This window comes from Anneissia japonica, unplaced genomic scaffold (genome assembly GCF_011630105.1).
Source record: "Anneissia japonica isolate Jap-2015-1 unplaced genomic scaffold, ASM1163010v1 scaffold3220_len204154_cov177, whole genome shotgun sequence".
Taxonomy (NCBI): Eukaryota; Metazoa; Echinodermata; class Crinoidea; order Comatulida; family Comatulidae; genus Anneissia; species Anneissia japonica.
This window is the reverse complement of record NW_022724029.1, coordinates 61203-73196: the sequence shown is the minus strand read 5'-3', so window position 1 is coordinate 73196 and position 11994 is coordinate 61203. Positions and strand designations below refer to the sequence as shown.

General features: G+C 33.5%; 1 protein-coding gene across 3 annotated transcripts in view; it reads right to left on the bottom strand.

Annotated features, from left to right (window-relative positions):
* LOC117112473 overlaps positions 1-11994 on the bottom strand; it is a 75498-nt gene that overhangs the window by 12357 nt on the left and 51147 nt on the right. For all 3 annotated transcript variants that reach the window (XM_033255559.1, XM_033255560.1, XM_033255561.1), the window contains 4 exons: positions 10227-10294; positions 9133-9241; positions 8419-8535; positions 2757-3077 (listed from right to left, as the gene is read on the bottom strand). In XM_033255559.1, the coding sequence (XP_033111450.1) occupies positions 2757-3077; positions 8419-8535; positions 9133-9241; positions 10227-10294 (615 nt within the window). The remainder of the gene's footprint in view (positions 1-2756; positions 3078-8418; positions 8536-9132; positions 9242-10226; positions 10295-11994) is intronic.

Here is an 11994-nt window from a genome sequence, read left to right as displayed (position 1 = left end):
GAGAAAAATAAAACCAGTTTTTATTTTAAAAATATGCAATTTGATGTTTTTTGTAATGGTTGTAACATTTCAAAATTGGTGCAATATTCCTAAAAGGAAATCTATTTGGTTTTTTTTTTTCAATGTTCATCCAATTGGTGAAAATACATGATAAAAAAATTGGTAATTGTGTTGATAATAAATAATGATAGCGCCCTCTATCGAGTCCGCAAGCATACGGGGCTTTTCATACAACATGGAGTCCGTGTACATTTGCTATATTTGAAAACGTTAATAAATCACTTGAGTTTAATTAATCTGTGTCTGCCTATATATTCAGTGATTACCACATGGTGTCAGAATACCACAGTAATGTTGCATTTTATTTTAACTGCAGCCATTATTGAAGGTCATTGATCCAAATTTATGTAAAAAATCTGTTCGACCGGTTTAAGGGAATATGTTTTTTGGGGGGGGGGGCATAAATACAAAAATGTGTATTTAGAAATACAATTTGATTATCTTATCACAACCCTTTCTCAAAACATTGATATCGTATTTTTTGTTCCACTGAGTTTGGTCTACATCCTTTTGTATTATATTTTCCACGAAAATGTCACAATAGCGTGTCCATTTACTGATAAACTGCCTATACATAATTTATATCTATATCTATACATATATCATATTACGTAATAGGATAGAGGTTGTGTCTCTGCTGGTACTAACAGTCGTTTTAGATGGTAAATTACATATTATTACAGGGAAGTAAAGGAAAAGAGAGACGGGACGGGAAAGAATATAAAGCAAAAGGGGGAAAATGAAATGGAGAAAAGAGTAAAATGTAAGTAAGGAAATACGACTAAGGAAAACAATATTTAACAATTATTTTTAAAAAGGAAATAAAATTCTGTATTTTAAAATTATTTGTTTATTAACTTTATATATTTATTTTTATTGTCGTTATTCTTGATTGTTACTCATTATTTTTGTTAGGTTAACTTTTAATAATTTTTTACCACACAGGTATTTTACATTATGCGCTATGAAAATTGACAATTATTATTATTACATATTAGATTTTACTATGGGCAAAAACAAAACATCAGAAAGAAGATGTGGCATGCTAAGATAACATAAATATGGCTAAGTGTGGATTATTTATGAAGTCAGAAAACTTTGGTTCTAAAGTAGGCCTACTTTAACAAGTTGATAACAGCATAGCCTAACGTATGTTTATGATGATATTATAAGATATCTATAATCAGTGGAAGGAGTAAGTGGGTCATATGCAATGTTCGGATACAAATATCAGGTTTTATCAGTCATTTAGAAGTTACAAGAAAATACAATGTGACCTGCTGAGTCAAAGGTCAATACCTTAATACAACTCAAGTGACTTTTTCACAAAATTATTCATTACAGTGAATGTATTTAAAGTTGTTATACCATTTGAGATCAAAATCAATTCTTCATATACTGTAGGAAAATTATAAATACGTAGCTCAGATGTGATGTTTCTGGTAATTTTCTGGAGCAAAGGTTAAATTAGAACAAATAGTGGTAACATGTAAGTTCTGAGAAAAGCTTCTGCAACCAGTGCAACTATTATATGGAAACACATATTTTTACTCCTAATTTGCATATTTTATCTAATTTGTATAAAAACGTGACATATGACCGAGGTTTTATATTAAGAATTTAATCTCCTCGTTGTATTACAGTAAATACAAACATGCATTCGACCAATTTGGGACTAAAATTAATTCTCTACGACAATAGTTTTGGAGATATGGAAACATGGGGTCATAAATGAAATCTGATATTTCCGGTTAATTTTAAAGCAAATGTTACATTAAAGCTAATAAGAACATGCATAATCTGATCTATTTAAAACAAAAATCAAGTGACCACTAGTTACAAAGATATCGAACCCTATACTTCTATCCCTAATTTTCAAATGAACGGGACATATGACAAATTTCAGAATTTTATCTTCTCCTCACATGTCATCATTAAAAAAAGAAAAATCTTTTTTGGCACTTTGTTGCCAGATTATATGAACACCAGATTTAATATATGAACATTTCAGTTATTTTTGGCGGCCATTTTGAAAAACCTCCATAATTTGCATAATATAAAGTTCCGATGCAAGTGTCATCCCGGCTGGGAGTGATCAGAAGGTGTCAATAAAGCCATCTGGCATTGATGATGTCTTCTAACATTCCACTTCTCCTGACGCCATTTTTTCAGATTTTTTTCCTATACTAATAGTCAGTAGTAAGAATAATCAAGATTATACTGAACTCATAAGGTTAGGGAGAGCATACATAATTCAGTGAATTTAGTTTTAATCACTTGTTTTTGTTGGGTTTTTTTTTCGGATTGATGGAGTCAACGCCTTAGATTTGCATAATACATGGAACTGATGGTTTACAGGTATCATAATCCATTGATCTTAAATTTAAAAAAGAAGCGATACATCTTCACAATTTATATATATACATATATATATATATATATATACATATATATACATGTATATATATACTACATATATATATATATATATATATATATATATATATATTTATAGATATCCCTAATCTATGACTTTTATAATGTAAATATTTACATAATGAAAGTAAAATTTATGTATGTATACAGTATTTTCATATGATTAAACAGCAAGTTATTTATTCGCTAACGGTAAAAACTGTTAATATATTTCCCAAATAATACTAATATTTACAGTAACAGAGATCACAGCTACGTACCACAGATGACACCAGCGTCTTGGCTGTGGTCACAGTTGTGCACTCCTATTCCATTGTTCACGCAATCATTAAGACTTGATTCTGTACCTCGGCAGCTAACATCGTCCAGAAGAATATCGCCCGACCCTTGTCCAAATCTGGCATTCGAGACGGCCTCTCTTGCTCTACCTAGGCCTAGTGCTTTGCATACAACATGAGCGTCGTTTATATCCCAGCCATCATCGCACACCGTACCTGATCGTCCATTAACGGTTACTTCCACTCGCCCTTCGTTGTTGTTACCTCCACCAACAAGTCTTACTTCTAAGTTAGGTTGAGAATCTGTTAAAAAGACAACGATAATAATGATAATAAAATTAATACAATTATGATAGTTTCTGTTTTTTTTTTTTTTTTTTTTTTTTTTTTTTTTTTTTTTTTTTTTTATTATTATTTAATACATAAATATGTGAGAATATGAATGGTGGGTCCAGGTTTGCTTGGTCAGTTACAACTAGGTGCGGCAAAGTAGGAGACATTATTTTTGATAGGGCCCAAGGTCTTGTCATCATTTTGGTCCCAGGTATTCAATCATTTTAAGATAGTGGGGGTGGCCAGCAGGGGAGCCGCCAGCAGAAGTCCGGGGGCAGGGCCCCTGTGATTCGTCGGGGAGAAAATAAATTATGTATTTTGTACATATTGGTAGACTCTAAAATTGATTAACTTTGAAACACTTAAATTGTCAAAGTTTTGGGGGCCTTCTACATTTGACAACTTTCGAAACATTTTAAGCGTCGCTCGACCACGCCTACTTAGCTCTCGTCTGGGATATATTCCACATCGTCGGGGACATCGCCCCTCCCCCCTCCCCGTTGGGGATCTCTAACCCCCCCCCACCTCATCGGAGAAATCCTAGCGCCACCCCTAGTGGCCAGTTTAAATATGTTGAGACCAGCGGCGGGCCGACATTTTGTACTTTTATATATTATTCTTAATAATATACCGTACCTACTATTAGCCTTAGATTTTTTTAACATCAACTATGATGGACCTTGTTTTTTTTAATGAGGGAATGCAGTAGCACGGAGAAGGTTATGGGATAGAAAAAAAAATAAAAATAACTTCAACTCATAATCTCCTACTCTACAAATTGGAATTTTACTTTATAATCATCAAACAAATCCACTATACTAAGTAGTTAAACACAATGTATAGTCGCCACAACTTCCCTGTCGAGGAGTCCAATACCCCGATAAGAGGCCACATTTACCTCAACCCCACTATGGTTGGAACTGAAGTGAGCAATTTTTAAAAACAGACATCTCCAGATTCTCTTAAATGGCACTTTCAAAGAAGTGTTGTCAAAATAGAATTACATGCTCGGGTTTCTATTAACAGAAAAAAAAAAAAAAACTTTTTTTCTTTTAATTTTCTGTAAATTCTAAAAATTGACCGAAAAAAAGATTTATTTTATTTATTTTTTTATCTTATCAAAATCATTGGCGTTCGAACCGACGTTGGCCCCCGGATCGAGGGTTGAATACCGGGAGCGAACGGTAACGTACCCCTACACCCAACATAGGCGTAAACGTTCTTAGCCCAAATAAATCCATCCACCCATCCATTTTTTGGATTGCAAATACATACGATGGTAAAGTGAAAATATACTTCTGTAATTGTTTGACCCAGAGGTGACGGAACTAGGGGTGCTGCGTTATGGAGAGTAATGTGTGACCGGAAATGGACTACAGTCAGTTGGTTGATACCATGCACCAGTGATGTTGGAGTACAGCAACGTGAAAATATTTATGTAATGCATGAATAAAGTTCGGGGTTTGTCTGGTAGTGAAATGATTATTGTACATTTTAAGTGCTCCAGTTACTCCATGCATAAGTTTAAGCTAAATTACGGTGCTTAATTATCGAAGATATGGAGACAATTTTTCTAAGTTCCCTCTTTCCAAGAGGGGATGCAAATGCTTTGTGAAAATGAGTACGCCGCGAGGGACCGAAGACAATTCAAGACCCCCCGCAACGAATGAAGCCCGGCTTAGAAAAGTTAAACACGGTGGCGCGCCAGGCCTAGTTACTATAGGAACACAGCCTGGCTTGAGATAAGCCACCTAGTTTAGACTGGCAGGTGAATAAACCCGGTGACTTGAGCCGGGTTTATCCACCTAGTCTGAACTAGGGCTGAACGTAGCCAGAATGCAAATGTTAACGGAACACCTGGGAAGGAAGGTGCAATATCACGTTCAGTTGACCAAGAAGTATGCCAGGATTTCTAGACAATAATACATTTATTAGAAAGCTAACGTCAATGTAAAGAACTGACTAATCATAAACATAAAACACCCCCCCCCCCCCCCCCCCCAGCTATTCCCCTATTTGCGACGTTTACTGGAGAAAACAATGCAGTACAGTACAAACAAACCGGCTATTCCCACTCCACGGAACCGTACGGTACGGTTTCCGTACGTTTTCGATAGCGGTTTCTAATGCACATCTATCGTGCGAATAGTGTATCCGATATTATGGTTCTCGATCGTTCTCACTTTATATTTTTAGGATAGTTTGTTCTTTTTACATTCACCTTACCTTTCTTTACTTGCTTCTTTTTTGTTTTATACGGCGGTTTCAAAATATTATATAAAAAAGATAAAATTACTAAAAGCATTGAACATGTGGCGGATCCAGCGAAGGTTGGAGGGGGGGCCGTTCCTCCCCCCCCCCGAGTCAGTCAAGCCGAAAAGTTTGAGTTAAAGAGACGAAAAATTGTACCCATGAGTTCAGTGGCGATCCAGCAGATGAAAGAATAGAGAACCGGTGAGAACCTCATATTGTGCCCCCACCCCCCGTCAGAAAATCCCTGGATCCGCCCCAGAGGACTTGGACATGTCGCTTAGAGACCTTGTTTATTTGCACCTTACAAATCGACCTATTATTATATCATCATCATTATCATTATTATTATTATTATTATTATTATTATTATTATTATTATTATTATTATTATTATTATTGTTATTATTATTTTTATTATTATTATTATTATTATTATTATTATTATTTTTATTATTAGTATTATTATTATTATTATTATTATTATTAATAATAATAATATTAATATTATTATTAAAATTATTATTATCGAGAACGATCAATAATCATAATACAGTATATATCAGATATTCGCACGATGTGCATTAGAAACCGCTATCGAAACCGTACGGTTCTGTGGAGTAGCCTGTACACTAACAACAGTTTGTTTGTACAGTACTGTATTTGTTTTCTCCAGTAAACGTCGCAAATAGGGGCCAAGCTGGTACGTGAGTTATTATTATCAAAATAACTATAACTCCACGGCTGGTATCGATAATACTTACTGGTGTTTATTTCATGATTAGTCAGTTCTATATATTGATGTTAGCTTTCGAAAAGGGTATTATTGTCTGAAAATCATGGCATACTTAGTTGAGGGTCTTAATTTGCGGGGTCTGATATTTCGAGTGGGTCTGATATCTCGTGGTCTTAGGTCTTAGCTTTCGTGGTCTGAGCTTTAAGGACACCCCTCTTTCATACCCCGTTCGCTAGTACCGTTTGTCAGTTGCGCATGCTCAATGATTTCATGAGACATCGTTTGGGAACTGCACATGCTCGACAACTCATTTAATAAGTGCGCATACTCACTGTTTCTCCGATATACCCTAGAGCATGTGTTTCACATAGACTCAGCCCTCTCACCAGGATTTTTTAAAGAGTTCATATTTATGCTGTGACGAGACGCATCGTGGCCCATGTCTCACATTTTAAATTCAAGATCTGTACATCCTCCAAATCGAGAGATAGATGTATATTTTGCAAGGGGAAGATCCCCTTAAATACTTTCCCCTTACACAATAAAAGCAAATAACGGTCACATAGTTAAAGCACCTCAAATTAACTTATTTTTCCAGCTGGCGGTATATGGGGGGGGGGGGGGGGGGGGGGGGGGGGGGGCGATGTCCCCAACGAAAAAATTCGGCGTACTCGGGCGTCGCTCAAAACCTCTCGAAAGTGTTCCAGAGGCCCCGAAAATATGACAATTTTTGGGTCTCAAATGCTTATTTAATCGATTTAAGGGTACCAATATGTAAACAATATATAGAGCCCTATACATTTTTTTATTCCCGACTATTTGTGGGTTTTCTCAAACAACTCTTTCCGACGGGGGCCCTGGGCTCCATAGGCCTACCCTTCCCCGCTGGCGTCACCTCTGTGGCGCTTCTACCTAATCATCAAGCACCATTTTCTTTTTAGGTCAGTTAGGTGAACTGATAGATATGAATATGGATACCTAATCTCCCTCCTCGCGAAACAGAGTTCAGTGGTGTATCAAGTAAGCTACAGTGCTTATGCGAGGACGAATGCTACGGCGTTAAGCCAAAATCTCTTAAATACTGGAGGCCTTGGTAGTCAACACAATGTACAAATTATTGGATTATAATTGTAATAATATCCTTATGACTAGGCACAGCTTATGTACAGCATGGTCTTTAGAAGTATTTTTAAAAAGCAGAGTAATACTGAATCTGGTTATTTGAGTACATAGTTATAGGCCTATGACAACGTGTTGTTCAATTGCTCAATTGTTCAATTTTCACTGTGTCGACTACACTAACACTCGACCGACTATCAGAGATTTTTGGCCTACAATTGCTACAAAGTTTGTAGCAGTTGTATGAAGGATACAGATCTAAACGTTTTTCTCGGAGTCAATTTTTTTGGACTTTTAGACACAGTTGTTAAATTACTCTTTTACAATTAAACATTTTTATGAGAATAAAATCACTGTCAATTAACAGACAGTGAGCGCATTTGCTGTATTCCTTCACATGACTCATTGGTTGGTTAAATTTTATTTATTTATTTGTTTTTTGTAGAACCGTCTGTAAATCAGTGAAAACTATATTTTACTTCAATCTGTTTTTGATCGTTTTAAATGAATTATTCAATTATTTGGAGGGGGGGGGTAGACAGCGCCGTTGCGTTGTTGACTATTGTGCCGGTTTAAATGTTTTTTGCTGTGATGATGTTTTGTGACGTTGTGGACTCCTCAACATATCGTCAGTGGCTTCATTAAAACCAGTCAATGCACAATCCAGCCATTAAAATAGAGATCAGTAAAACTACCGGAGCCCAGCATGTTGCCAAACGGAATGCCTGCGTGCATCCAACCGGAGTAACAGTGACGCTGTTTTCGTTATCGGAGGCTAGTCCCTCCCTTTTTTCTGCTCATTTTTAATTTGATGAATATCACGTCGATTTGAAAGTTTTAAATTATTAATTAAAAAATAATTATGTTAATATATTAGGTTAAGCCTAAGTGTACATTTGAAGTGCATTGTATTGTCGATGCGCCCTGAGCATCAATATGGAAATATATCGTCGGCGAACAACACATTTTCATTAGGTGAAAGAAACTAAATCTTCCTAATCGCTTTTTTTTTTTTTTTTTTTTTTTTTTTTCTTTTCGTTTTTTTTTTTTTTTTTTTTTTTTTTTTTGTTTTAACCAATACTTTGATTGAGAGCTTCTGGCGTCTTATTGGCTCCATGTATTAATATTGAACAGTGAGCGAGCAATATTATATTATATCGTATATTACTTTTCAATGATTCATATTATAATTAGAAATAGGCCTACCTTCATATGTTGGTGTTGGTGTGTATATCAATTCCACTGATTGGCAGTTAAATGGACTTTCACCTGCGCTGTTGAAGGCCGTGATGCAAATGTTGTACCAACTTTCATAACCGATTCCTTGATATAAAAATGTCAAAATATATGAATATATAGAATAAAATATATAATAAAGATAATCATACAGCACAAAAATCAAGATTATAAAATATGAGAGATTTGATAACGAGGGTGACATATTATAAGCATGGTCATCATTGTCTATATTATAATATTAATCGAGTATTCTTTACAATTTCTCGTCTTCATGTGATATATTTAGTATTGTATAATTGTCATCGGACACGCTTGTGTGCACGCCCTCTATCACATCCAATAAAAGTGGAAAATCTAGATTCGGTATTTTTTGGTAAAACTATTTGTTTAACCATGGAGCCCAGAATGATAAATTAATTGTGATATTTTTACTACGAATTTTAGTAATGATAATTATTGTTTAGCAGTGACAATTATTGTTTCAGCCAAATCACATGAGGTGGGTGATAGGTAGGCCTAGCAATTAATCTAAGCATAGGCTAGTAAAAAGAATACCAAGAAGATATTAAATAAATGCTGGTCGATCGAACCAGGATCCTATGTCACACCGTTGTGTTAGGCCAGCACATTTTTGTTTTTCTTTTCACACATGAAAACATATACTGTCATTTTAATAAGTACCTTTGAGCAAATACTGTGTATAATTGACATCGACTTTAGCATAGCTTTCATTGTTGACATATATTTTGTAGCCCAACATTTTACCATTTTGACTCTCTTTAGGAACAACCTATAAAATTATTTCAAGAGATGACACTATGGCATATTAATATGTTTAAAAAACAAACTAGATAATAGTGAGTACTTATGATCTATAACGATAATATTGAAGTCGGTTTTAATCTACACATTCTTGTGATAATAAGCACGTTCACATAAATTATTGTGATAAACTTATCATGATCTATAATTCGACATGATAACTTTAGCATGTTAGAGAAAATATAGAAACCATCATCATGATCTATTTTAGCTAATGTGGGCAGTGTTGCATGAAATCTACCAAAAGCACAACCAATCAGGTTGGGACCTGTTTAATAAACTGAAAGCTGATTGGTTGAATTCGATCTCATGAATTAATTTATCATGATAACCAAGTTTAATCATGATGAATCAACATGCTCCACTAGATCATGATAAGGTGATCAAGCTGAGCACGTTATTTGATTCACATAAAGTGACTGGCTTGATCATGACCCACTAGATCAAGTTAAATGCTGATCTACTGTTTAATAATGTAACTTGATGACACTTTAACAGGTACAAGATTAACTCACAATAGGTACGTTCGCATACTATCGTGATAAATTTATCATGATCTATTCATCATGATAACTTTAGCATGTTAGAGAAAACCGTTCATATAGAAACCATCATCATGATCTGTTTATGCTAATGCATACAGTGTTGCATGAAAACTACCAGAAGCACAACCAATGAGGTTAAGATCTACCAGAAGCACAACCAATGAGGTTGGGACCTGTTTAATAAACTAAAGGCTGATCGGTTGAATTCAATCTCATGAATTAATTTATCACGTTAACCAAGGTTAATCATGATGAATCAACATGCTCCACTAGATCACAATAAGGTGATTAAGCTGAGCACGTTATTTGATTATGGTTGGTTCACATAAAGTGACTGGCATAAAATGATCCACTAGATCACGTTAAATTCTGAATGTGAACCTAGCTATTAAGTAATTTCATACTTACGTCCCATTTGAGTAAGATATCATTTCTTTGATTCTCTATTGACTCAAACTGTACTTCCTTTGATGGTCCTGAAATAGTATCGCCATTGTCAAAATTAAATTTAAAATCACTAATAATAGTAAGGTAGAAATAGGTTTAATTCAAAAATCTTAATATACAAATTTTATTATAAAAAATAATAATAAATAATAATAATAATAATAATAATAATAGTAATAATAATAATTAATAATCATAACAATAATAATAAAATATTAATATTAAAAAATTTAATAACGGTTTAACTATTTAATGTTTTATTATTTGAATTATTATTATTAGTTCAGCACCACAAACAGTATGTATAAGTTCTACTGTTTTCTCTACTCTCTCCGTTCCACGCGCCTCAGGATATTGGTTAAGTAACAATTATTGTTGTGTCTTCTTAATAATGTGACCATACTAATAATAATAATAATAATAATAATAATAATAATAATAAATAATAATAATAATAATTATTATTATTATTATTATTATTATTATTATCATTATTAATAATAATAATAATAAGAATAATAATTAATAATAATAATAATAATAATAATAATAATAATAATAATAATAATAATAATAATAATAAAACAGCACTAATAATGCGCTATTATTTAGCGTGCTATTTAAGGCACAGTGGCTCTTGGCAAAAGGAAAAAGTATACAAAATTAATATACTGATTTACTGGAAAAGCAAAACAGTGAGGCTACATTTTCTGCCTTTTGTTTCCTTTCTATGTAGTATATTTTTTATTGTTTTCTTTTTCATCATTTGTTTTTCTTTCTTTATCATTTTTTAATATTTTGTTTTCTTTCTTATTCCATTTCAATCTTTCGTTTTCTTCCTTATTTCTTTTTAAACTTTCATTTGTTTTATAATTTCATTTCAATATTTTTCTCCCTTCTTGTTTTTTCTTTCTGACATTTTCATTCTCATTCTAATACTTTCATTACAGTGCCGTTTTTTTTTGTTGCTTTCTTTACGTTCTTTTACATTTTCTTTGTTTTAGTTACCTTTCTCTTCTTTTTTCTCTTTTTTCTTCAAGAGAGATATTCTATATATTTCTTTTCGTCTCTTTTTCCTTTTCAATTTTAACAATTTTCCCCCTTTCCTTTCTATTATTTGTCCTTCTTCATCCCCTTCATGTATCTTTCTCTTTTCCTTTGCATTTCCTTTGCATGCTTTGTCTTACTTTATTTCCTTTCCTTTCTTATACTTCCTTACGATACCTTTCTTTTCCTTTTCGTTGCTTACAAACTACTTACTGTTATTTTTCTTTTTATTCCAAATCATTTTTTTTTTACATTTATCATTTTAAAAATTATTTTTCAATACCTAATAATGGCTACTTAATTATACCAGAGCAAATCGTTTTACACTAATTAAATGCTAATTCAAAGATAAGAATTTTGAGGAGTGTTTTGTATGTTAAAAGAGAGCTGCAAAATTTTATATTATTTCTAAGGTTTTTACGCGATTGACGCAAAAGCTCTGTCACCATTTAATGACCGTGTTCTTGGAGTGGTGAGTAGGATTTTGTTATATGACCGGAAACTACGGGTAGTAGCGTAGGGCCTATGGGGTAAAAAGATTTGAAATGTACGTTGGTGTTAAAATGCCTTCCACATACAGGTCAATATGTCCATTATAATAGCTTTGCTCCATGGAACCATAAGATCTCCTGGATTCGTAGTTTAGTTTCTAGAGCCCACAGATTGTGTACTCCTGATAAAC